Source organism: Apis mellifera, linkage group LG10 (genome assembly GCF_003254395.2).
Source record: "Apis mellifera strain DH4 linkage group LG10, Amel_HAv3.1, whole genome shotgun sequence".
In the NCBI taxonomy this organism is placed as follows: domain Eukaryota; kingdom Metazoa; phylum Arthropoda; class Insecta; order Hymenoptera; family Apidae; genus Apis; species Apis mellifera.
The window spans coordinates 8,591,807-8,618,839 of NC_037647.1; the positions used below are offsets into that span (position 1 = coordinate 8,591,807).

At 41.9% G+C, this 27,033-nt stretch overlaps 2 protein-coding genes across 7 annotated transcripts in view; both read left to right on the top strand.

Annotated features, from left to right (window-relative positions):
- Positions 1-328: 328 nt before the first annotated feature.
- LOC107965022 (thyroid adenoma-associated protein homolog) lies at positions 329-5,149 on the top strand. The gene is made up of 12 exons (XM_026443475.1): positions 329-574; positions 653-793; positions 855-1,499; positions 1,571-1,987; positions 2,058-2,300; positions 2,389-2,742; positions 2,821-3,102; positions 3,183-3,380; positions 3,468-3,655; positions 3,730-4,427; positions 4,505-4,767; positions 4,844-5,149. Exons 1-12 carry the CDS (start codon positions 407-409, stop codon positions 5,147-5,149), a joined length of 3,903 nt encoding a protein of 1,300 aa, XP_026299260.1. The 5' UTR covers positions 329-406.
- Positions 5,150-5,529: 380 nt separating this feature from the next.
- LOC724417 (uncharacterized protein CG43867) overlaps positions 5,530-27,033 on the top strand; it is an 89,225-nt gene continuing 67,721 nt past the window's right edge. For 5 of the 6 annotated variants that reach the window (XM_026443476.1, XM_026443480.1, XM_026443478.1 and 2 more), the window contains exons 1-2: positions 5,530-5,809; positions 16,944-18,122. In XM_026443476.1, coding sequence (XP_026299261.1) covers positions 17,154-18,122 — 969 coding nt within the window. In that variant the 5' untranslated portion in view covers positions 5,530-5,809; positions 16,944-17,153. Of the gene's footprint in view, positions 5,810-8,667; positions 8,686-16,943; positions 18,123-27,033 lie in introns of those variants that run through there. The other variant, XM_026443477.1, reaches the window with a different exon arrangement.

Here is a 27,033-nt window from a genome sequence, read left to right on the forward strand (position 1 = left end):
GAATAAAGAAAAAAGCATAATTTAACTGCTAAAAAATTTCCTATTAAAATAAAAAATACATATTATTTAAATATTTATATAAAAATGTTGTTTAGGATAATTATGAAAAAAATATATATATAAAATACTATATAAATGATAAATCACATACCTCGAGAAAAAAACAATATGTTTAAACAACAATATTATGACAGCATCCCAACTAATTTCAATTATCGAATTACAAATTAGAAGGGAAAGAGAGATATAATTAATTCTTTAACAAAACAAATATTTCGTTCATGATATAAATAAGGATTTCTAATTTTTTTATCCTGTTTTTAAAGAAATTTTTTAACATTCGAGAGATGGCGCTATTAGAATATAATACATGTGTTCTATTAAAATATAATACAGGTTAAACGATATGTTTTCATCAGAGGAAATAAAAGAGCAGTTAAAAAAACTGTTAATATTAAAACGTAATGGTGAATTAGACACCAAAGAGAAACTTCTACTTTCAAACGATGAATATTGGAGAGATTCTATCACATATGATTGTTTGGAAGATTATATTTATCATCAGGATGAAGAAGTATTGATAGAAATAATAAAAGTTAATGATTTTAAATTTCATATTAATATATTAATATAATATCAATTTTTATTTCAGATAAAATTAAATACACTTGCTCTTATAGTAGAATCGAAAAAGAGTACTTTAAAATTTACACCTAAAGAACTTGAAATAATTATTTTATTTCTGCATGTAAATTTTAAGGAAAATATAGAATTTGTACCTCTAATAAAAAAGGTAAAATCATTATAAGTAAAAGTTTAGTATTTGTATGAATTTTATATATTTTTTTTTATAGGTTTTACAGCGTATAAAAGACAGCTTAGCTGTTATGAGAAGACAATATATGCAAGAAGAAAAAATGAGAAATTATTATGTAAAAAATTGTAAATCATTGGATATAAAACAACAAGTATTAGATGAATCTTATAAAATGTCTAATAATTTAGAAAGTGAAATAAATTTATATTGTAATACATTTCAATGTATACGAAAAATATGTATATGTAGCCCTGATGCTACATATAACAGAAGAAAATATTCTCTGCAAATATTACTTTTAATGAGAGATTTATTAGATAATGAATTTAAACAAATTACTTGGAAAAATGAGCAAATAGAGACAATATTTAACCTAATGTTATTAGATACATATGAAAAAAATAAAGAAATGGCTTTTAATTTAATAAAATCAATGGATCCAAGTTTATTGCAATTAAATAATGAAAATCATGTTCTTGATATTATAATGGTTGCTATTGAATTAGGTAATAGCATCAGACCTATTGATAGTATTACAGCTACATATATGCTAAAAGTTATTATGTTATCTCCTGTTATTCAAAATGTACTTGAAATTCATTTTAATATATTAATGCAATCTAAAGAGATAACAGAAGCAATAACATTACAATTAATATTTATTTTACTGAAAAAATTAAAGGTATTTGAATTTTTATATACGATATATATACTGTATGAAGATAAAAATATATAATTCAAATTTGTTTGCAGGATTCTTTAACTCTAGCAAAGCAAAATATAGTAAAAACTGTTAGTAAACATTCTTTATATGGATATCTTTTTTGTATTAGGAATTTGTTGGCATATGAATGCAACTTGGAAGCTATTAGTAATGAATATTTGTGGCAAAATACTATAGCAGAATTGATATCTGTATGCTTTGAATTTAGTCGTGCAGTTTCTTTAATAGTAAATAATTCTTCACCTGAGGGACATTTGCCAATGGATTTAAATTTACAAGTTAATAATGAATTGTATTATTCTAATAAGCAATTAGTAACATCACAAATGGTGTTACTTTGTTCTTGGCGAACTATAAAAGAAATTAGCTTATTATTTGGTTTGCTTTCTACTAATGCACCTATATGTGAAGATAATTCCTTTAGTGGATTATTAAATGAAGAGCAAGTAAACTTTCACAATTTATATTAACATTCACTTTTTTAAAAGAAAATAAATCAAAGTAAATTTTTAACAGATTAACAGAATAGGAGAACATTTGGTTTCATTGCTTATTGAAACAAAACATAGAGGAGCATTTGAACAAGCATATGTTGGTTTTAGTCAATTATGTTTTCGTTTATGGCGTTTAAATAAAACGAATTTAAATCAATTGCCTAAACTATGGTTATATCAAATTTTAATTGCTATTACAGGAATTAAAGAAAATTCAAAATTATGTGCAACCAGAAGAAGTGCAGGTGTACCATTTATGATACAGGTAGATGAAATTATCATTAAATAATTTTAATTTATTTTTTATAATATTATTATTATTATATTAATGAAATTACATTTTCATTTAACAGGCTTTATTATCTACTGAAGTTCGTCAACACAAAGATACAAGAACTATAATCTTTGATTCAGTGATGAAAATTTTATTGGAATTCACACAGTTGGAAAATGCAAATATATGGGAAAAAATTCAACAAATAATGTATTCTAACCCAGTATTTATATACTCTGAAAAATCACTAGCAATATCGAAACACAATCATTCTTTAAATGAAAATATTGCTCAAATTACAGAAATTAAAACACATGCCTTAAATATTTTAAGAGCAATTTTTCGATATTCTCATCTTGCAGAAATAGTACATAACTACATTGAAGATGGTTTAATAGCTGCATTTAGAAGTTATGATGCATTAACATGGGCGGTAAACTATCAGAATATTAAAAACTTCGTCTTTATTATTTAAAAAATGAAATCAAAATTATATTATATTATATTACAGGAAAGAAACGCCGCAACACTGCTTTTTAGTGCACTCATTATTAGAATTTTTGGTGTTCAAAGAACAAAAGATCATATTAATCTTACAACAGATAATAAAATGAATTATAAATTATTCTTTGAAAAATTTCCTAATTTATTATCTTTTATCTTAGATGAATTACAAAAATTTGTAGCAATGGATGATATTTTTATAAAAGCCAATGTGCAATCAATTTTACTATTATTATCACGATTATATTATAACCATAGTTCTGAATTCTCTAACAATATTCAATGGAGGGTAATTATAAATTATTTATTGGTTATTTATCTTATTTTAGAAATTAGTACATTACATAATATATTTTACATGCATTTCAGATTAATGACCTTATAGATTTAATTATTCGATGTGCAAAAAGTGCTATATTTGAAACACGTAAATTAGCAGCCCGAGCACTTGTATCTTTATTAACAGAACAATCTATTCAATGTGTTTTAACGAAAATAATTGAATATTTAGTATCTGCAGAAATTAGTAATTTATCTTTGAATTCAACGCACGGTTATATGTTACAAGTATATATTCAAATATTTTAAACAATTATTTTTATATTTATGATTTTTTAATGATTTTTTAATATAAATATGTTTTATATGTTATAGATATATGAGATATTGAAACATTTTAATTTTGAATCTTTTAAATTAGTTGAAATAAATTGGGATAAATTTTTAAAACAAACAATTTGGATTTTAGAAAATTTGGAACAAAAAAATTTGAAGTCATCAAGTTTTTTATTGGCTGCAGTTTACATAGATGTTTGCAACGAAATATATAAAGTGGATAAAACGTAAAGAAAATTGACATTAAAAAATTTTGAAATAATTAAATAATAAAGTGTTATAATCATTTCAATAATTGCAGATATTTGATACGACAATTTTCGATGTTAAATACGATCATTTCTCATTTATTAGGTGAAAAACTAAAAAAAGGACCAGCACAAGAATTATATAAAGTATCTGCCATTAAATTTATTCGAACAATAGCAAAAAAAACTTCACTAATTCAACAGTCTATATTAATTAAAATATATTTATATAATTTAAGAGTATCCGAAATGCAAATTACTATATGGTCAATTATAATAGAAATTATTAATGAAATGAAAGATAATGAGGTATCACTACTATTATTAAATTATGGTTTTAATGAAATTCGTAATTCGATAAAATTTCTTCACAAATATAATCCAGAATTGCAAGATGCAATGTTTGATTTTCTATATAATAGCTTAATATATTTTAATCAAATTGAATTATCTGATTTTATGAAGATAATCAATATTTGTAAATTTGTATTGAATGAAATACGTCCAAAAAATAATAAAAATAGTTATTACGAAAGAGATTGTTATTTGAGATTGTTGGGAAAGTCATATGTAACTTTAGTTTTTTTGAACAAACATGAAGAAACAATTAATTTAGATTGTACAAATGATGTGTATGCTAGTTTCTGCGATAATCTATGGATTACAAGTTTAAATGAAGATTTTAGAAAATCTGTATTTGAAATAATGCAGAGTCTCTTTCTAGCATGTTATAAACGCCATGAATATCGATGTGAGTTTTGAAATGTTAAAATATTTGTAAATATTTATAATATATTTATAATATATTTTAATGAAATATAATTACAGATATACAGGTTCAATGGTGGACAACAGTATTACAATTGTTGCTAGATAATAATTCTAAAATACGATATGAAGCATTTTTATTAATTGATCATATACCAATACATTGTACAGTGATCAATGATTATTTTTATTTGAATTTATTACTCTCTAAATTTTTTGAATGCAATGTACATAATAAATGTCCCGAATTTACATGTATTGTACTGTTTTATTGGAGTATTGCATTATTAGATGATACAGATTATGAAATGGATGATACAGATGTAAGTAAAAATTATTTAAAATATATAAAACTATAAAGAATATTATGGTTATATATATACTATGATTTCATTTAAGGTATTTAATAAATGTACCAATTATGAATTTTTTGAACCTGTGGAAATATCAAGAATTTGTGCAGAATTTTTAATAAAAAATATGAAATGTTACATGGATATTATATTGCCAGATGAAGATATAAATTGGATAAATTCACTTTTGAATGTTAAATTTCAAAAATCTATTTCATTTAAAACTCTTATAAGAAATTATGAATCTTATCTCCCTCTTCTTGAAAATAAATTGCATGATATTTTAAATCCCACATATAAAAATAAATTATTTCAAATTTTAGTTTACAAACAATATAAAAAAATATTATAAAATTGATTTATATAGAATAAATTGAACTTTTTATATACAATAACATTATAACATATTCTATTATTATATTCAAGATCAAGACAAAAAAAATGAACATTTTGAATTTAATCATTATTTATTTAAAAATATAATATAAGTTTGAAAAAAAAAGTTAATTAGAAACAGATTCTGCACTTTAAAGTTATATATTATTTTGCACAAAATAATAAAGATTATTATAAATTGATAATAAAAATTTTATTTGGAAAAATTTCTTTCAAATTTAAAACGACAGTAAAAAGTAGAAGTGAATAACGGTTAGAAAAATCCCCAGGTATTAGTGGCTAGAGAATTTAGTTGAATTATTTGACACAAGTAGACGCCACTGTCGCGGCTCGATGTTCGCCGACTTGGTACGTATTTCGTGACATTATACCGCGGATCCGTCGGATTTTCGCGTTTTTCGCGCCTCAGCGTCGTGACCGTCAAGTATTAGTGTGCGTTGACGATCTTTATCTGCGTTGAACGAAAGACAGCATGTCCATGAGTGTTCAAGAAGATTAAAATCGAGGAAAAAGTAGCTGAGAAGACAGTGGTCGTGCGTGTACCAGGCATGGAGTGGACTCAGTGCGCTCGTTTCAAATCGTTACGAGCCGTTACCGCAGTCCGAGTCGAATCAAGGTGAGTTCCGCCGACGTAAACACGCGGGTTCGCGTTCTTTGCATGTTGTTTCATTTTCATATCGCACTGTTATATCATTTTTGTGAAATCTTAGCATTTCGTCGTGTTCTGTGTCGTATATGACCTACTTGTTGTACAAGCTGTCATCTTTTGATTAGAATATTTCTGAGAGTGAACTATCCTGCGAACGAACCCTTCGTGACTAGAACTATAGCACACGACAACCTTTCTCGAATGGGTTTTCACATAAAAAAAAACATTGGGAGAGAAATGAGAGATAGAAAGGACTAGGAAAGAGCGTGAAACGAAGACCAAGCGAGAGTAGTGAGAACAAGTTTGAAAACTAGCAATGCCAGTCCGTTGAACATCTGCGATTCTTAAAGTGCGTCCTTCCAAACACGGAATGTTAAATAGCCTTCGAGCTTGATCAACTAACGGAGCCTTCTCGAATGATCTCTCTTGACCTGTCTCTTTTTCTTCTCTCTTCTCTCATCTCTTTTATTTCACTCTTTTTCTCTGGCTCTCTCTTTCTCTTCGAAGAGAAAGGTCATCGGTCTCAAATTCATCTTTTGTCCACGCCTTAGGCACACCAGTAATAATGTACTAGGACATATTTTTCGTTGATTCAAACTCGTTTTAAATTAAATAATAAGTAGTTTGATATTCTTTGCTTTGATACGCTTGATTTTTTCATATTCGGTCAAATTTCTCAATGTCAAGTTGAAAGTTACGTCCTGTCGTCTGATTCAATTATAGTCTTTGATTGTATGTCACGAACAAGAAAATTGTTGATTTATTTTTCTTTTTAATAATCTTCGTGATATTCTTAACCATTCACTATATTCATTATTGTTGTGGAACTGTTCATGTCAATTTTCGTTCGTTAACGTGTATAGTGATATAGTTCAACGCATGATAATTCAATGTATGATGTAAATATGCATTTGTATTAGATAATAATCAAAGAAAATAGAAAGATACAATCAATATATTTTAAATCAACAATAATTTTTAAAAATTAACACATTTAAAATCAAAAAAATAATAATTTCTGTCTATTTATAACTTAATAAATTTATAACTTAAATGTGATTATGACAATTAGTTTTTTTGAGTGCTTTGTATAAAAGATGCTGAAGTCGTTTATCTTGACGTTTATTTTTCAAACACTACCCACTGGAATTATGTAGAAAGAGCATTGCATAACGAGACCATTTGCATTGTTCCGCTTACCTAGCGCTTTTAATAAATGATGATAAAAAAAACGACATCACATTTAGTTCAGTCAAGTGTTTGCATTTTCTTGTAATATATTTTCTTCTTTTTCTTTTCCCATTTTTCATGATTGTCCCATAAAAAATAAATATATGTTCTTCTTATATAATTATGTATATTAATTGTTTCTGTGGTTAAATGTTTAAATTCATTTTAATAGAAATCAAATTGTTGCTCGTCAATGAAATTACCATTAATTTTTAGTCATTCACTATTTATGGAATATAGTAAATATGAAATAGTAATCAGTAATTATAATTATTTATTATCAACGAATAATAAAAATAAATATGCAATTTGAAATTTGTAAAATATATATTTCAAGAAATATATATAAATTTTAATTATGTTAATAAATATTATAAAAAGTTATGTGAATGTATTAAAATATAAATGAAATATATAAAGATCGAATCTAGTCTTATAACATAGTTACAAGTTCTTATAACATAGTTATATTATAATACCAACTTTTGCATATTTATTTTACATTAATGTATAATTCCAAAACACGAATAACAAACGAATATTTTAATTTTTCTAATGTAAAAGTCTTCTTTTATTTTTGATTTCATTATCACGACATGCATTAAGCATCATACGATAGTCTTATTTTATACTGGAAGTGTAGCCAACCTTTCTTCTTTTCTGCTTTAATTCCGTGATCGCGGGAAACAATTGGGCATTCAGAGAGCAGGAAAAGGTGGAATATACAACTCACGTGTCGAGAGTCTATTTGTTTTATCAAGCCTGCAGCGGCAACCTGCTCCCGCATTATTTTGACAATAACGTCGAGTAACCACGCGAACCAGACACAACTATATAGATAATTTATGCAAAATGCAAGCCGCGCATTCGCCTATCGGCGAACTCCGTGAGCAGTGCTCATTAAATTATAACAAAATATTTAATGATTATAATTGAATGTAACTATGGCTTAAATTCGATAAAAAAAAAAATTAAATTATGGAATTCATCGATTTACATTTATTATATTATGCTTCTTATCTTATATTTAATTGTATATGTTATATTGTACGTATTTGATAAATAAAATAATAATCCGTGAAAATTTATAATATCCATAGGAAAATTAAACTTTTTTGGTTGGTATGTCACTAGTTCGGCGACATATTTGGTCGACAATTATCATTTCCCGCGTTTTTTGCGATTCACGTGACATATCGATCGAGAAATTCAATTTCCATGATGCGCATGGAAACTGCGCGCAGTACAAATCCGTTACTGGATGGATTCACTGTCAGTTTCGATTCGCTGACAATCAAACGTGTTAATTTCGCATGGTCGAGTGCCGTTTATAATCTCGCTTCTGTATCGAAAGTCTGTGTACACTTTTCACTTTCCAACTACGAGAACCTGGTTTTCAATTTTACGACAGTATATAGCCACACGTTTTATCTCTGGACATTGAACCTTCGCTATTCTAGAAAGCACAGAACATCTATTCGAAAGTATTCTCTTTTCTCTTTTTTTTTTATGTGGTGATACATAATGGCTGACTGAATACGAAATATTTTCACGTCTACGCATTTACACTCCTCAAGATCGCAAGTATCTAACCTCAAGCAAGTCTAACCTCAGTAAGTTAAAAATTTTCATCTTTTCTTTTGGAATGATATTTTTAATGTTATTCCTTTCAAATAGGAAACGTAAAATTATATATAGTAAATTTTCATTGTTTTTATTGTACGATTTTAGATTATCTTTTAGATTAGATTTCATTATAAATTCTTATTATAGAGTTATAAATCAAAATTATTCAAAAAAAAAATGTTACTCTTTTTACGTGGTGTATATCTTGTTACGGAAATTCAGCTATTGTTACCGAACAATGGAATATTTCCACGCATACGAAAAAGCAGCCATGTTCGTTATGTCGAATGTAGAATAGTCGAATGGTGGAATCGAATCCGCTGTTCGGAAACTCGACCAGCCATGGTACGTGACGGATATCTTGAGAGACGTGTTCAAATACCATTGAATGATTCACGATACCATGTTAGGTTAAGATTTTTGTCTGAAGATTTGGTTAACCTAAACTGGTTGAAATTTGATTTTATTTCTTTGAAAAAGAAATTTTTGGTGAAAGTTGCGATCGAGATTATCGGGAATGTAACGATCTTTCATGAATCATTAAATGATTTATGATGTTAAAATTTTTATTTGAACATTTGATTAGGTTAAACCGATTGAAATTTGAGTTTATTCTACGAAAAGAAATTTTTTATGAAATCATTGCGATCGATCGATACTCTCGAAAATCTAACGATCTTTCATTTCCATGTTTCGATACGAAATTAATTTTCGCAAAAATCCGAGCTCTAAGATCTTGAAATTCAATATCTATTCTACTATTCTCGTTTTTCAACTAATCCTCCTAGGAAGAAAATGTTATTGTATATTGTTCATTGTCGTTTAATCGACTTACGTAGTTTAATAGTTTCGAGTGATTACCGTGTTTCTTGACCCGCACCGGAAATGGTCGAGCACCTTCTTAACGATTATTAATGTCCCTTAATGACGCTTAGTCGACTCAGTAGCTAGATCATGCCTATTAACTCTGATAATTCTCTTTATCGTTTAACTCAACTCGGTTTCCTGAATTTTTATGTAGCTCGAGTTGTAACTTCGGATAGATAAAATACTTTCGCTCGAGAATACCGTTTTCTCTTTATTTTCATCAAGTACCGTTTCACCATATAATATCGTTAATAGTAGGATTTACGAGCTGTTATTTGGCATTCCATCCCAGTAATATAGTTCGGAAGTAAACATGTATTCTTATGATTCATACGTATAATGCGTGCCAAGGACAGCTTGGAGTCGCAGTACGTCCTTGCCAATTTTGGAATATCCCGATAAGCAAGTCTGTCGCCAGTAACAAATCATTCTAACGAACGAGACAGTTTAGAGATATCGATGACGTGTTCCTCGGTCTCGTCATTGCCGATCTGGCCCCCGTCCATTTGGAAAATGGCACGTACCGTCAAAGAACCAACACTCTCCCTCCCTTCTCTTGTAAATTTAACCTCATAACACGAAAACAGATACTTTCGAACTTTATCCAGTTTACCCCTTCCTTCTCACATTCATTCACCGTTATGTAGGTTAACATTTATTTCAATTCTTTCGTTTTGATTTATATATTTTTCATTTATTATCAACAAATATTTATTTATTACGTATATTTATTATACATTTATTTATTAAAAAATATTGTTTGTTCGTTATCATTTACGGTAACTTTTTTTTTTCATCCGTTCTCTGGTTACGTCATACTTGTCATAATTTTATACATAATTTCTCGAGACAATTTCTTTTCTTCGCTGTTCGTAAAATCCAAGCTGTTTCCAAGAAAAAATGGACGATTTTCTCGATCGATATGTTCGATTCTATATCGGTTCGATTATTAGAAGATTCGGGGCCGAATAGTAGGTCGAATAGAATCCCGTGAAACATCGGGTCAACTCGACGATCCATGGCCATAAAATTGTACGAGAACTGTGGCGTGCTCGCAATCTGGCAAACATTCGCCGCTCGTATTCAAAACCATCCGAAAGTTGGGGGCTCTCTCGTATTGCTCGAGACGCGAGAAAGGGTCGCGAAAGTTTCACCAAGTTTCCCCGTCTCTACAGGGAATTTCAGCTGTACCATATGCAATGATATTCCGTGAAATATATATATATATATATATATATATTCGTTTACCGACGGGAACTCGTGAGCGCGGAGGATTAACTTTTACCCACGTGCAATCTAGTTTGCCGTAAAATATCATCGATTCAAACAATGAGAAATCCGATGCCTCGATGTAAATTCTCATTCCTTCTTTTTACATACGTACGCTTTCCTCATACATACACAAGTATTTACCGAACCAATTTGATCCATCGAGCGGTCCGTAAATTCTCTCCCATTGTCCTTCGTGGACTGTTGCTTGACCAAATGGGGAACCCGTAATTGCTTTGCCGGATCGGAAAGGGTTCGCCGTGTTTTTCGGTCCGCGACTTTCGGCGCGGATATTTCCCCGTAGCGTTCTCCGAAGGCAGGGGCCCTCGGTGCACGGCCTTTCTACCCGCAATTAGCATCGGTGATGTATTCGCGTCACGTATCCGCGGGATAGTTTCTTCGCACGCGACTCCACGCGAGACGTCCTTTATTTCGCTGCGTGTACGCGAACGGTCGCCTCTAAAATTGCACGGGAAGCAACACGACGAGCGGATAGAATGAGAAATAGAAACATCTTCGCCACTCTTCTTGCTCTCGTCCGCGCTTGATCTTGAAAATTCGTCCCTTTGCGTTCCACTGCAGAGCCTACTCATTAGATCGTTACGTATCTACTCGGTGTTTCGACACGATTCTTCTTCGAATTGCTCGGAGGGAAATCTTGGTATTTAATAGGCGTAGTCGTTAAAGATGGAGGACTCGCTCGCGGGTAATTGGAGAATTACGATTCAGCCGGCGTTTCGCAGCGCATCGGTTCGAACGAAATTCCGAAAGGAATTCGAAATCGTTGCGTTCGTCGAGCCGCGACTCGGTTGAATTCTCGCGCGGCTCGGCCGAATAAAATCTGGAAAGAAGATTTATCGAGGAAGGAGGGGAGGGGCGCATCGGTGTCACGTAATCGAAGAAGTTGTTTCGAGAGGAGAGCGGGCTAGAGGTCGTGGCTGGCTCCGTTTCTCGCGGAATTTGAAGGAGCTATCGGTGCCGAGTTTGCATACAGGATGTCGAATAAATTACCTCGACGAGCTTGCTGTCCGCTCGCGTCTGAAGAAAGAATCGGTCTCGTTCTGCGGGGATCTGTCGAGAGCCATAAATAATACATAGCCAGGATACAGGCTGGCTCGAGGAAAAAAAGGGGGAGAAACATCGGAGGAAACGGAGCGACGCAGAAGAGACGGGAGCCTTATCGATGCGTGTACAGTCCGAAGTGGAAACCGCGTATCGGTTCGAGAATTCTCTCAAACGAATCCCCTCCTCTCGAGAAAATATCTACGTCGTTCTCTGTCAAAAGATCAATTTTTCCACGCGTTTCATTCGTTCACGACACGAAAGCGTTCACATATATACGTGATTTCTTACGAGAATTAGAATAGAAATTATTAGGATTGAAGCAGAAACGAATGAACGTGGCTTTCTTTCAAGAAAGAACGAGCGTTCGACGTTTCCCTCGAATCGATGTGTGGCCTCCTTGTGCCGCTCCTTTTTCCAGAAGAACTTTCTCTCTCTCTCTCTCTCTCTCTCTCTCTCTCTCTCTCTCTCTCTCTCTCTCTCTCTCCGTTTCTCCTTAACGTCGATACACGTAACAGTAATTGCGCGTGTAAGCGCGCGGACCCCTCGCGAGCGGCATTACACTTTGTTGCGACCGATGGAACTGCGTGGAAACGAAGAACACCGGGCGCCGTTTCTCCACGCCACGGACCGATAACATCTTGTTTTCCAGATCCCTAGAGGGGAAATGGTTCGGTTGGTTTGGAATGGTTGTGGAGCGGGAACGGTCCACAACGGCTCGATAATCGGGGTCGGACCCGAGCCTCTCTCGGTTCGATCAGCGGCTCTCCTTTAACGCGAGAGAAGAATCGGGGGTATGGTTGGGAGGGGGGCACTTGTTAAACGTGGATCGGAGTTTGAATACCCGTGATTTATGACGGCACAGTAGGAAGAATGGGAGGTTAATTTGGGACCCTCGGCTATATCGACGATTGCTCATTTCTGAATTGGCTTCGATTAATTCGTAAACGGTTCATTAATTCATTACGCGTATTAGTAGTAGGAATTTTTAATTTTTAGCTCGCGATTATTATTTTTTTTATCTCCAACGAGGGACGAGCATTTTTTATAGACGTTTTATATATATGAAAAATTTCTATTTTTAAGATCGAATTTCACGAAAAAAAAAAAAGGGAATGAAACTTTAAATATTATTCTCTCCTGTCGTATTTTCGTTGTATTTTAATATAACAATAGTGCATAGAACTTACGAATTTCTGCTCCCACGTGGTCGCCACGATTCCCAATCGTTAATTACGACGTTCCCAATTGAATTAATCCTTGCGAAACGTGGTTACTTATAAACATTTAGATTCATGATCCATCGATCTTTATATATCGGATTAAAATTAATTTTGCTTCAACACTTACAAAAGAAAAGAGCGAGATTCCTCGTGCTCACGATTAGGACGCAGGTAATTAGGTACAATTTTGTTACATATTACATTTGACAGGTGTCACGATCAGTAACCAGCTATTTCTGTACAGGAACGATCGCCATTGTCCTCCCGATGATATTGTCGAAGAAAAAATAAAACGATAGAAATGAAATTCGAACGAAGAAAATTTCCTCGGCTCGAAGGGGAAGGGGAAGATGGCTTCTTTGTCGGGTTGCCGCACAGTGGCCCTTTGTGTGCGCGAAGGAAGGGCACACGGGAGTGAGCCATCGGTATTATAACGACTGCCTCCAAGGAGGCGGCCAGATTGAAGAGGGCTTCCGTCGCGCCTCGTATAACGCGAAAACCGTTCGGAAGTTAATTCGAAATTTATTCATGGACTCCGCGGGACCACTAGCTTCCTCTATATACGCCGGGGTATTACGTGGATACATGCGGTCGGGACGCCTCTTCGTAGGCCTACGAAGGAACGAGGGGGTAAAGTAAAGAGAGAGAGGTAAAAGAGAACAAACCGACCTCCCATGAATACGTAATTTTATTACGATTAAGAATTAAGTCTTCTCATCGAACGATCGACCCCCTCTTCTTTCCCTCGCTGATACCATTTCGATCTTTCTCTCCTTCCTTCGAAATTCCAACGAAAAAGGAAAAAAAAGGAATCGTTCTAAATCGACGGCTGGGGAAAGATTCTCAATAGGCGGTCGAACAAAGTTAGGTCGTCTACCGCTGGAAATTCGACAAGTTTGCGGTAGCCCCGAAAGTAGATGCCTTTCCCCTCTCGGAAGGCGCGAAACAAGAAGGCTCGGATTTTATCGGCAAGATTTAGGTATTTCGAGTAGGCATTCGGATTTATACGCGGAACTGGGCGTTATTGCCGGCCGTATATCTCGCGTGTATCCAAAAAAGGGTGACGGCGCACGGTCGAGGAGCCGTTTCCTTTCATGAAAACGACAATCCCAAAAGTACACCGTATCGCGTGGAAAAAGATATCGGTTGCTCGTAAAACCGGCGATATTACGCGGTGGAGAGAGTCGGGATGGAATCGATGGAAGAGACACGTATATATACGCTTTGCGAAAAGTCCAGCAAGGGAGGGGGCGCGTAAAATCAAGGTATGCCAATACGCAACGACCGATAGATTTACAGGGTAGTAATAATAAAACGCGCGGGGATACGAGCGTTGTTGCGCGGGGTCTTTATTAAAACGTCGCGGTTTATGGAAGCTCGAGCACGAGGGGGGAAGGGGATCGATACTGTGGCGCGAACGGACGCGTTTCTTCGTTTCTTTCGTCGTCGTCCCCGGGTGTCGGGTTTTGGCTAGGAGGAATGGACGGGTGATCGATTTGCTTCTGTTTGGAGTCTCGATGGATCAGTCACGGTGGATAAAAATACGCGTCACGCTGACGTAACGTTCGTAACGCGAGTTCCCGAGTGTCTGGAATCGAGAGGATCGTTGTCGATTACGAGCGCGATTGCGCAACGCCCGTCCGTAACTCGAAGGATGCTGCGTACACGGCTCGACTTATTCTCAAATTTCATTTCATCCGCTTCGCGATGTAACCCTACACGTTCACTTTCCGCCTTCCTTTTCTAATTAAATTTCATCGAGATTCGACTCGAGAACGATATCGTTTTCGCTCGAAAAATTCGTGATCGCTAATCGATATTTCGCTCGATTCCCGTTATTTGTCGGAAACGCCACAGGTAGTTCGAGCTTTTCACCGATGGAGCGCCGATAAAAGCGACAACGTCGAAGGGAGGAAAAGCGAGGAAGAAAAGGAAAGCAGGAGAGACGAGGAGGAGAGGACGCGCGTAAAGTGGGCGCGATTCCGGCGAAACGAATCACCCCTTCTATTTCTAGACGAAGATTCGGTTTCCGGTCGCGTCGTCAATTTGTATAATTACTGTTTTCTCTGAAAGCAAACTCCGCTCCGCCTTCAATGTCCAGAAAAAAACCTCCCCCTCCGAAAACCCCGAAAGAAAACGTTTCTTTGATATTCTCGATGTCCCGTTACTTGGCGCCACCCTCCATCCCCCATCTCCGTTCCTCACGATTCCTCATCGGGTTTCCATTATCATAATTGCCCGATAAATGGATGGAAAACGGTACGATGTTTCACGATCTCGCGCTCGAGAAAGGGAGAAGGGTGGAGAAAGTTGGGCGTCTCGCGAGGAATCGGGTTAAGCTTTGCGAGAACGCGTCGACTTAATTCGAAGTATTCATGGCCGTGCACGAAACCCGCTTACGTATGTTCATTACGTGGCTGCGCGATATCGGGTTCGTGAATCGACTTGCCGTCTAAGTGAATAGATGTTGATTAGGATTTCTCACGCATCCCCGAAAGAGAGGAGGAGGGTCTCCTCTCGTTATTCGTTATTTCACTCCGCGAGACGGTCGACCGTATCGGCCTCGAATGCCGTCTGCATAGTTACGTTGTTCGCCATCGATACCGATATTTGATTCGATATATAGGGAACAGTCACTTTCAACGATTTTCTTTCAACTCGAGTTATTTTGTCAATTTATCGACTCGAGTAGCAACCTTGACTCCCGCACGCACGATCTTGATTTTATCTTCTTCTCTTCGACACTTCGATTTGCGCTCTTCGTATCGCAGAAACGATATTATTCTCGCGTTTGTCCTTTCTTCGTTCGTTCTTTTTGCAAAGGAGAGAAGAAACAGCGCCGCAAACGTTTCGCTCGCGGTAATTGCAGAACGGAACGTTACACGGCCCACCCCTCCATCCGGTTTTTCATTTGCTCCCTTTTAGCGTCGACCTTAAAATAAACTTTGTAGCCCTACGTCGTCGTGGTCGTCGTCATCGTCGTCGTCGTCGTCTTCGTTGTAGTAGTCGTGGTCGTCGTCGTCGTCGCCGCCGCCGTCTCTTCCTCTCTCCACTCTCCTCCGTGAGTAGTTTCTCGTTCTCGTTCGCGAGTCCTCCCTTCCCTCAGTTCTGTGTGCGCGTCTCGTCACGCCAAGTCGGGCGAAGAAGCGCGGCCGAAGGAAATGAAAGAGGGAGGGACACGGGCGAGGAAGAGAAGAGCGGAGCGGTTCGAGAGACACCCCAAAGAGTTACAGCTTTCAATTTAGTACTGCAAACACTCGCCGCGAGTTAATATCTGTCTTCCATTTCCTGGTCTAACCTCGTCAGGCCTGGGCCGCGAGAACGAGCTCGTGAAACTTGTAACCCGGTTGTTCGGTAAGTCGAGGGAACGAGATATCCTCTGCCGAGTCGAGGATATAGGCGATGACACGACGGAGGAACGTCCCGTTTTCCAAGGGCTCCCGATTAAATCGTTAAGAGCTTGAACTTGAAAAGACGATTGCGAACACGTCTTCGTTCGTTAATGCCGCCGCGCAAATTGGACACGGTTGGATCCGAAGTTGGAAGCCGGCCGATCAGAAGCGCGACAGCCACGTCGCGTTATCCTCCACCCGATTATCAAACTGCTAACTTGGATTTCGACGCTCTTGACGTTCGTGGTCTCACGACGATTTCCGTTTCCTAAGCAGAGATTTAACCGTTATCGATTCGCGGAGAGATTCGCGGTGAAAGGGTTAGGCGACGTACGACTGGCTAGAGGTGATAGTGCAGGATGGATAGGACGCAAGGTCGATGAAGGCGAAGGAGGGAAGAGGTCGCGAATAACGAGGTTTGCGTTGTTGCAGGTCGCAGGGGAGCCGCGAGGATGTGAGCAAGGATGCGCGCAGGAGTGCGTGAGATCATCGTGATCGCCGGGAGATGGCCGCGACGAGCGTTTCAACGTGATCCCTGGAGGCAAGCGGAGGGGAACGCGCCGTCGAGCGATGCACTGAGGCCCCGAGCAGCGAGGAGGACGACACAAGGCAGCTAGGACGAGCGCAACGAGGCGAGGAAGGATGGAGGAGGTGCGAGGCTCCCCGGCGCGACGCCTCTCGCAGATCCTCGACCCGATCGCGCGCCTCGCCACCGATTTCGGCTCCAACTCGGCCCCCTGCAGCCCCAGGCTGGGCGCGCGGGGTCACGAGGCGAGCGGCGGCGGCACGATCCAAACGACGGGGCAGGCCGAGGTGGCGGCGCAGCGGCGACAGCCGGAGCCGAGTCGAGGCGGCGGGCTGCTGCCAAGCGGCGCGGAGAGTCCTCGACTGTGGCCGAGGCAGCTCCGCCAAGCGCCGGCTCCGCCGCCCCGCCCGAGGCACGCCAGCAACGCGAACAACAACCACGCCGCGGCGATCCAGGGCCCTCCAGGAACTCTTCCGCCTCCGGTGCACGGCAGGGACTCGCCCTACGTCAACGTGCCGAATTTGCTGTTTCAAAAGCAGGACAAGAAGGGGTTCGCGGAAGCCGCGAGAAGCGCGGGCTACGTGGAGCTCAGGGACGCGAAGCCAAAGTGCAGCCCGTACGATTTCACGTCGGAGTCGAGCGGCCACGTGGAGTACGCGGACAAAGTACGGACGTTCGCCGCGCAGACCGATTTCGAAGCTTCCTCGGCCTGCTACGACGCCAAGGACCTGGCCGCGTTCGCAAGAGCCAGGTCCAATTTCGATCCCGGACCTGCGCCGCGCGGGGGACCCTTCGATCGGGCGTACTCGTTCTCGGGCAGGCAGCCGGACCAAACCGGAAGGATGTTCGCCGAGGGCCGGGTGTACGGGGAGCAGAGGAACGTCGTGGGGGCCGCAGCTGGTTCCGAGGCGGCCAAGAAGGAGAAGCTCGAGACCAGACCCGCTTACGGCGCGTCCAAGAGCTTCGATGGATACTCGAGCGCCGTGGAGGAGCTTAATTGGCAGGAAAGGTGCCTCGAGTTGCAACTCGAGCTGCACAGAAGTAGAAGCCAGGCGACCAGGGTGCGAGATATGCTTCGAGAGAAGGTGAGTCCGTTTATTTTGCTCTTCTCCTTTCCCCCTTCCCTCCTCTCTCAACTTTCCTCCGGGAAGAAAGTTCATCCGAGCTCGAGCATCGAATTCACGCGTTTAACGTCCTCCGCAACGGTTCGATTTAACGGACGAGGAAAGAGGAGAGACGGAGGGAAAAATGTGGGCAGCGAGACGATTCGTCTCGGGGCCATCTCGACCCATATTTTCCGGCGTGTCCGGGGGGACCAATCGCGACGAACGGTCCGTGACTAAACCAATAAGCGATCCCGTTCCGTGCCGGCGGCGTAACGGCCACTGCCCGACAACATTTTCCGCGTTTCCCTTATCCGTATCGCATCGATCGCCCATCCGCTACTTTGCATTCCCGTCAAACGATCAAATTACCACTGCGTTGCCTATGCGTGTGAACGCCTGTACGAAACCGTGTATTGGAAACTATCGTCGAGTTGACGAGGAGGATAGAAGATTAGTCCAACAGTTGAATCGTCCATCGAGAAACGTCTTATCGAATTCCTATCGAATACTTTGAAAACGATGGGTAAAGTTGAAGTATCAGCCGCGAAAGGGGATTCTACGTGCCTTTCGCGATTCGGATCGGTCCTCGTTACCATTCTGGAACAATTTATACCATTCACGGACAGTTTTATCCGACGCTCGACATACGTCAAATGAATGGAAGGGGAGGGCGAAACAGGAGAGGGGAAAACGCCGCTTAAAGATACATACGTCTTTAGTATGCACGGTCACGCGTCACGATTTAACGCGGCCACCCTAGATAAGGCACATAGCCGCCACTATGGAGAGGCAGGGAAATGGTCTCTTTGCTCCTTCAAAACCCCTCGTGCCTCTTAAACGGAATTGAATCACTTACCGGATGAGGAGACTCCGCAACCGACTGGTTAAATCGTTGTTTCCCATCCCATCCCATCCGTTCCTCGTCGAAAAATCACGTCGGTGATTTGAACTGAAATATTGGACAACCGGTATTTCTTCATCCTTTCCATCTTTCACTTCGAAAAAAAGAAAAAAAAGACGGAGAGAAAGTTTTCTATCGTTTATGTGGAGATCGATTAAAAGAAAAAAAAAAAACTCTTCGTTCTATCAACAAGAATATCCTTCGTAACGCTTCGTAAAATATTTTCCTTTAGATCGAGCGTGTATCAAACGTGTGTAGCGACGATAAAGACGATGCCGCTTGTTTTGCATACACCGCATATACTCTATTGATTTATCGCGTTCGCAGACAGATCCATCAACCTCGAATCGCACTCGCGATTCAATATTCCACCGTTTCTCATCCTCCTCTCGTGTATTTTTACCGCCAAATATTTCGACGAGAAAGATCCACGTACGTCTCTCTACGAATAAATTTTTAAATACGTTTCAAAACGTGTGTACATCGGATAGAGTTCAATCGCAACGCGGTGTATCCTCGTTGAATCAGCTGACGAGAGAGAGCCCACGGCCATAGTTCCTTATCGCATTCGTATCGCGTCGTCGAAGCCCGTTACGCGTTGCTTGCATCACACCCCGGATCGTTGTCCTGATTGACGTAACGTTTGTTTACAGCGCGGCGAGATTCGAGATTACGCTCGCACCACCATTCCGTCCCACTCTTAACCGTCTCCTTCCTTCCCCTCCACGTTTCAACGTCCCGCTTAAACCGATTATTAGAAACCCGTAATCCCAAGATCAAAAAGAAAGAATTTCCCAATTCTTGGTAACTTGCGCGATACACGATGTTGTTCCACGACAATTTATAATGCGAGAATATTCTTGATATCGTCCAAATATCCGTACGATTCGGATACCAGACGAGTAATCCCCTCGTCGATCGATAAATAGCCCACCTTAATTGGAGGCCCAACGAGGTGGTTCTAACGAGCACAAGTTACGGGGGAAATCGCGTAATCCTCGTCTCGCAGCCGCGGAGAGAGACCTCTCCTCGAATCGATGGTCCCGCGAATTTCGGATCGATGGGGGGACGTGTGCACGCAGAGCAGGGCTGCCTTCCTGGAAATCGTTCACGTGTTTCGAGTTGACCTTTGATCGCGTGACGGGCTGCTTCATTCCTTCTCGCCCGTTCACGGTCGCGCCACGGAAATAGTCGTCCCACCGATAGGAGAAGGAGAATGAGGGACGAGGAGAAGAAACGAATCGACCGCTCTCTTTAAAGCCTCTTCGAGGGGCGCTGACGAGTAACGACCTCGTAAAAAAATTAACAGCGCTCGCGCGGTTCCGCCGCGATACGATTTCTCTGCCGGTTGAAAATCCATTCCCCTCCCCCTTATCTGCCCCTTCTCGCCGTTGGGGGACAGTCGTGCCGTCCATAAAAACCAGGGGGAAGGGGAAGGAAATACACGCGTCGAGATAGCGGTGTCGCGAAAATTCGCGCACCCTTTCGACGTGGAACGCAACGCTTCCCCGCGGAGCGGAATTTCCCCGGCTTTTCCGGCTTCTTCGTTTCCAGGCGGCGTCGAACGGTCGCGTGGCTGAGCGTTAATGCAGACAAACTGCGGCCGAGAAAGGGGTGAGAAACGGTACGGAGCGTGTGTGTGTACAGAGGGGGGGTGAAACATCGACGAGAACATTCGGCGAGCCGCGCTCGGTCGGAAATTATACGGACCCGCCATATTTCGACCGTTTTTCCTGTCCAACCTGTCCCTCGGCTTCCACCCTCTTTCCGCCCATGGTTTTACTCCCCCAAAAACATCCAGTTAAACGGGGAATCGGTAAATATCGAATCGAGGAATGGATCGACGGATGAGTCGGTTGGATGGCTCGACGAACGGGGGCTTTCGTCGCCTCTTTTCAACCCCTCTTTTTATCTCTCCTTTCTTTCCTTGTTTTTCGATCCGTAGCGAGAGAGGGATGGAATCGTCGCTAATAAATATCGATCCCGCGTCGACGAGCGAGCGAATTTACGGCGAGTTACACGAATTTATCAAAAGCCATCGGCGTGGAATAAGAAAAAGGAAGAAAGAAACGACGAGTAAATTAGCGAGGACAATTTGACCGGGGCACCGATGGCTGTAGGCACGAGTCCAAATGGTCGTTCGCGAAGCTGTGGGGCATTACGCTCGGTAAAAGGTTACTCGGTTATTCCAGGTAAGATGGCCGTTGCTTTTTATCCCTCGTTTCCGCGCAACGCCGCGAGCTCGAGCGAAACCTCCTCTTCCTAATCTTCGTTAGAATTTCTAATTTATCCACCGTCAGTCGAGCGATGTTTCGCTACGTTTCGTCTCGGCGCCCGGGCCACCTCTTATTCCTCTCCGTCCCTTTTTTCTTCTTTTTCTTCTTTTTTTTTTTGCCCTCGATCTCTTTGTCTCCTGCGTTTCTCCCTATTATCTCTCGTCCCACATCGCGACACCCCCGACCTCCCGCTTTTGTCATTTTTTTTTCTTTTTTTTTTTTTTTTTTAACTGCTCCCATTTCCGCGGTGTCGGCCGCGAATAACCGCTTCTAACGTAGGAGTTTCGGAATTGTGTCACGTCTCTGTATGTGCGTTCCATCGGATATCCTCGGGGTAATAATTCCAGGCCAGTATTGTTCAATGTATCGATTCAATTAATCTCGACCGACGCAACTATTGGGATTTAGTCGCAGTTGCATCGCGCGTCAAACGTCCAACATCTATCACGGGCGCGAATACAATCCCGCTTTGCTCTTCGAGTCAGCTTTTCGCGCAGGGGAAAATCTTTTTTTTTTTCTCCTTTTTTTTTAATTCCTTCCTTCCTCCTTCGCTTCGCGTCGCTAAAAGGGTTAATTTGCGCGAAGACACGGAGACGGTAACTTGGTCTCCCGTCCAACTCCGTTGACAGCTCGTTATCCCCGTTCGCTTGACGCTGACAGGCCGGAACCCCGCCTAAGCAAATATCGTCGCGTTATTGCACGCGTGTGGAACACAGGTAGGCCGCGAATGTATTGTTCAACCGTGCTATTAATATTACATTCCATCGGTACGACGTGCACAGCGAGCGGCCGCGTCCCACACACGCACGCACACACACACATACACACACACACATATATATATAAAGGTCCGTATCAATATTGATTCGACGGCGACGGCGTGAATGGAAACTCCCGTGCAAACAGACGAGAGTTCCGCCGCGCGGATTTCAAAAGGCTGTGCATCGTTGTCGAGCCCCGGGTTGAGGAAAGGGTGCCTACCTATCTACCTCCTTTTCGAAACGTTTTCAGACCTATTTACGGATGAAACGGATGTTAACTCGCCTCGCTCTCCTCTCTGTCACTGGGAAGGATATTGAAGGCTGAGCGACGAGGGCCCAGCCTTCTGATCGAAGCCTTACCTACTTGCTCTCGCACGCTTTCCCGGCGAATATTGAAAATTCAACGCTCCTTAGAGCATCGTATTTGTTTTCTCCCCTTTCCTTTCAATCTCGATCAAAAATAATACGAGTATATCGAGATACGATGGATTTTATAATCTTCGAGAGGGTGAGGCGTGGAAATCGGAAACGGGAGGCAAAATGGAGAGCAATGAAATTACTGGACACGGTTGGCCCTCTCGCGGTTTCCGGCCAATTCGCGTGGACGTGTTCGCGAAATGAGTTGCGGGATTTTCGGGGTGATTCTTGGCGGACGTAACGAGCCATTTTGTGTGCTCCCCGTCACCTTCCATGTTTGCACTCGCGCAACCCCATTGAATCGACATTCGCGCGACGCGAATAAAATTGGCTCGGGTCCTGAATCCACCGGTCGAACCACAATTTTTCATTAAAATTGTCGTCGATGCGCTCGCGCGTAAAAACTCGACGCGATATTTATTCTCTCTTATCGTCGCTCGGCCCGGATCGAACGGGCTTTTTTCCTCCCCTCCCCCCTTCCTTTTTCCTCGTGTAGCCAATGTTTAACGTAACGAATGGAACGTCACCGGCAAATTATCGGTTGCTCTCGTGACCGGAGCCGTGAAACGAATTTCAATGTCGAAAGTGGAAGACAAACGGAGGGGAATAATTGCATGACTCGCACGAATTCCTCCCAAGATTCGAGAACGACCCGCTTTAATATCGATCACGCCGACCGCGTTTCCTTTCCCGTTTTCCCTTTCTATCGCCACCCACACGCCCTACTCTCTCCCCCCTCCTCTTTCCCCTCTTCCAACCGCCTTCCTCGAGAACAAGCTTCTCCTCCAAGTCGAATCTTGGCGTCGATTCCGTTATCGTTGTTCACGCCGTGGCGGCGTTATGCAACAGGATCGTGAACGAAGAGCGAAGAGGGAGAAACCGTGGGGTTGGCTGGCCGTGGCGGGTCCTCTATTGATACGGATGATGGCCCTGTGTATACTCGTGAATGCCCGTGGGACCAATATGACTCGGCCACCCGTTACATTACCGTGAAATATCCCCCATTATCTTGATTTGTATACGTAGCGGGTGTCCCCACCGCGTGTCCATCAGTTTTGCCCGTCCTCTCTCCTCATTAATGTTTCATCGGTAATGGATCGGCCGATTATCCAGCGCTCGATCGGTCACCGTCACTCTCAGTTTCGACAAACACGCGCAACAACACGAGATAACCCGGATCCACAGCCGCCCCATTTTTGAACACGAGGACCCTCGCCCTCGCCGGGATTCCACGCTCTCTGCGAAAGATTTTCCCTTACTGGCGAAGATTCGTTTCACTCCCTACTTTATTATTCGTCGTGGAAATCGTTCGATCCATCCACGATTTATCCTGTTCCTCCTCCCTCGTTTTCTTCCTCTTCGTTTCCTGTTTCGCTTAAAGACTCCTCCAACGTGTCGAAGGAGGGAAAAGGGTGTCTCTAATTGGCCCCATCCGAGAAAGGCCATCTCAAAGAGAGAAGCATGTCACGCGTGGTGGTGTATCCGTGCACACGGACGGGAGGAGACGCGCAGGTGCGCGGGTAGGAGATGATAGCTCGAGAGGAGGCAGACGAGGCGTGTATCTGGCTCGTTTTCAAAACCTCCACGTCCTTTATCTCGTTCCGTTTCATTTCCGGCGGCGCGCCGCGACCAAGCGATATTTATCCGAGCGCAACTTTTCCAAATTAATATCGGCGACAGCCCGTTCAGATTCTCCTTCCCCGACTCTATTCTCGGCGGAGATCGTCCTGGTCCCCGTTTGTTTTCCAGCGAGCCGTCTCTCGGACAGGGAGGGAGGGATGTTTCCGATTCGATTCTCTCGCTTTGAGGACGGCCGACGTCCGTCCACTTTGAAGACGTAGCGCGACACGGACGCGATCCGGATATTAGCCGAAATCTTGCCCGAATTAAATTCACCTCGCGGTGAATTGAATCTCGCGCACGATTCGATTTTCACGCTTTTGAACACGTTTTGAGCTGCTCTCCTTCTCCTCGTATGTCGCCATCCATGACCAAGGAAAATCGCTCGAAACGAATCGCACTCGGAGGATTGCGCTAAGACGAGAAACTGCGCGCAGTGACTAGGTCGGTAATTTTCTCGTCTCTGATGCACGAGACGTGAGTCGAGTCATTACATTACGTACGCCATATGTATGTATATATATACGCACGCATATTTTTCCAAGTTTCCCTGGTCTACGCGTCTCCCCGCTCTCCGGCGGTGTCGAGAGTCTCTCTTTCTGTTGGAGGCAGACAGGAAGAGCGACTCGACGACTCGGTTCCTTTCTCGGTGCCACCGAACCCTCAAAAGTCCCTCTCGTCGCGGCCACTCCGACGACAGAGGGACGAGAGAGGCACGCGTGCACTCGTACAATGCGCGTAGGGTGTCTCCTTTTAATCCACCGTGACGCGCTCTTCTCCGAGGAAAACGGCCTGGAAAATTACTTTCTTGAGTGCTGGTGGTGCGATTCTTTGAACGGAGTGTATTAAAAAAAAACCGCCGCTTTGAACGAATCCGCGATTTTTTAGAATCTTTTCTCGTCTCGCGATCGCGAGATCCACGAGATTTCACGATTCGAGGGCTGGAGAAAGGTGGAACGGAAAAGGTGTTGCGTCGATCGGACGGAAATATCGGACGTGTTATGCTTGTACCCTCGAATGGCCGCGGTATTGGGAAGGAAGGGGAGAAGGGGGAAAATTACAATCTGCGAACTAACCGACGACCACGTCGGATTGCATGGCAGCGAGAAACCCGGACATCGTGTCCAATTAGTAGCCAAGGCAGCGGGAAACTTTAACGAAATTCGAGTTTCGGAGAATTCGCGTCTCAATTAAAACTTCGCGTCCCTCGGCGCGGGAGGGATGGTTGGAGCGCGGCGGCGCGTTGGAATCGGGTCCGTGGCCATTTTCGGGGACACCGAGCCTGAACTTCGCTCTCGATTTTTAGATCCGCATCACGCTTCGAGTCATCGCCGCTTTTAGCACGTTTCTCTTGAAATAATCGCCACTGCCCGTGCCAAAATTTCCCCTCGAATACGAATTAAGAAATCGCCCCGACTCGTCTCGATTACGTCCCGCAAACAAAAAACACCCGAGTGAAAGTTTTCCCCAACGCGGCGGACTTTTCTCTATTCCCTTCCTTTTTTTTCTCTCTCCCTCCCTCCTCTTTTTTCCCCCCTTTTTCTCTCTCGCGCAAGTTTGAACAGTGCCAGCAACAGTTCTCGAGTTTCGAATTCGTAATTCCCCCTTATTCCTGGAACTTGGTCGCGTTAAATCCCGGGAGAAAGTGTTGGCACGTGACTCGGTGAATATTGCCACGTAACTTATCAATGCAAATGAGCCGTGCCATTAATGCCGGTTACACGAGCGCGGTAAACATTCCCGTTTATCTTTACAAGCCGCTCGATCCGTCCTTTTAAACTCGTCCAGGGAGAGCGAGCGAGAGAGAGAGAGAGATGCGAGCGTATTATCGCGAAACACCTTGAGCGTGTCGTCTCCACGCGTGATAGTAGTCCACTCGGAATGAGAAACGAGCGTGTGCAACCAGCCGAGTGGGAGCGTTGCCTCTCCGTCTAGCCGACGATGACGAGGATGGCTTTTCCCTTCGAGACGTCTCGGAATCGAAGCCGGATCGATAATCCGCTACCCTCGAGTGTCATCCGGAAGAATACGATAAGACGGGCGGGAATATAAAGAAAAAGAAAAAAAGCGCTCCGAGTGCCGCGAGTCCGCGTATATTTTTGCATCGAAATCGGGAATTTTTGTGTGTTTGAAAAACAAGAGGAGGGCCGAACAGCAGAGCAGTCAGATCCGTGGTATTTACGTCCATGTATGCGTTTTCTTTTATTCCAAGAAGCTTGGGGGAGAGGAAGGTGGGGAGGGAGAAGAGGGATTCCGGGACCAAGGTGAATTCTTTGAATAAATAGGATAAGGAGGAACGGTCAGAACGTTTTCGCAAACCTTTCTCGTCAAAAATTCGCGAGATTTCTGCTTCATTTTTCCACCGAGTTCCTGTAACCATCAACCATTCTCTCCGTATATTTTTTCTCCAAGCACAGAAGAGGCGAAGAGGACTCGGATTTATTCCTTCCTTTCGCTCGAAGGGAAATTTTTCGTCCTCCTCTCCTCCCCTTACGTTTCAACGTAACGTATTTTAAAATACTTTTTTCGCTCTCTTACCCGCTTCCTCGTGTCTCTCTCCCGTTTTTCTCCTCTTTTCCGGCGGCGGCGGCGGCTTCTCTCGGATTCGTGATCGAGAAACACGTCCGGAAGTCCACCGAATTCGATCCTTTATTTGCGGAGCGGAACACGCGAAACGGAGAAGGGAAAGGAAGCTCGTTCGCGCACCAACCTCTCTCGATTCTTTCGCGCTCACGCAGTGCCCGTGTGTGAGTGTGTGTGTGTGTGTGCGTGCGCGTGGGGTTGCTTGTGTTGCGGAGACGGCGCCACGACGCCGGGCGTCTTGTCTGCCGGGAAAAGTTCCGCGCCAATAAGCGACCGAATAAATCGAGTCTCGCTCGAACTGGACCACCCTCCGACTTTTCCACGCCACGATG

Coding starts and splice junctions, on each gene's coding strand:
- LOC107965022 (XM_026443475.1), top strand. CDS start 407: ATGTTTTCATCAGAGGAAATAAAAGAGCAGTTAAAAAAACTGTTAATA. Junction 2,301..2,388: donor GTGTACCATTTATGATACAG/GTAGATGAAATT, acceptor TTCATTTAACAG/GCTTTATTATCTACTGAAGT. Junction 2,743..2,820: donor ATGATGCATTAACATGGGCG/GTAAACTATCAG, acceptor ATTATATTACAG/GAAAGAAACGCCGCAACACT.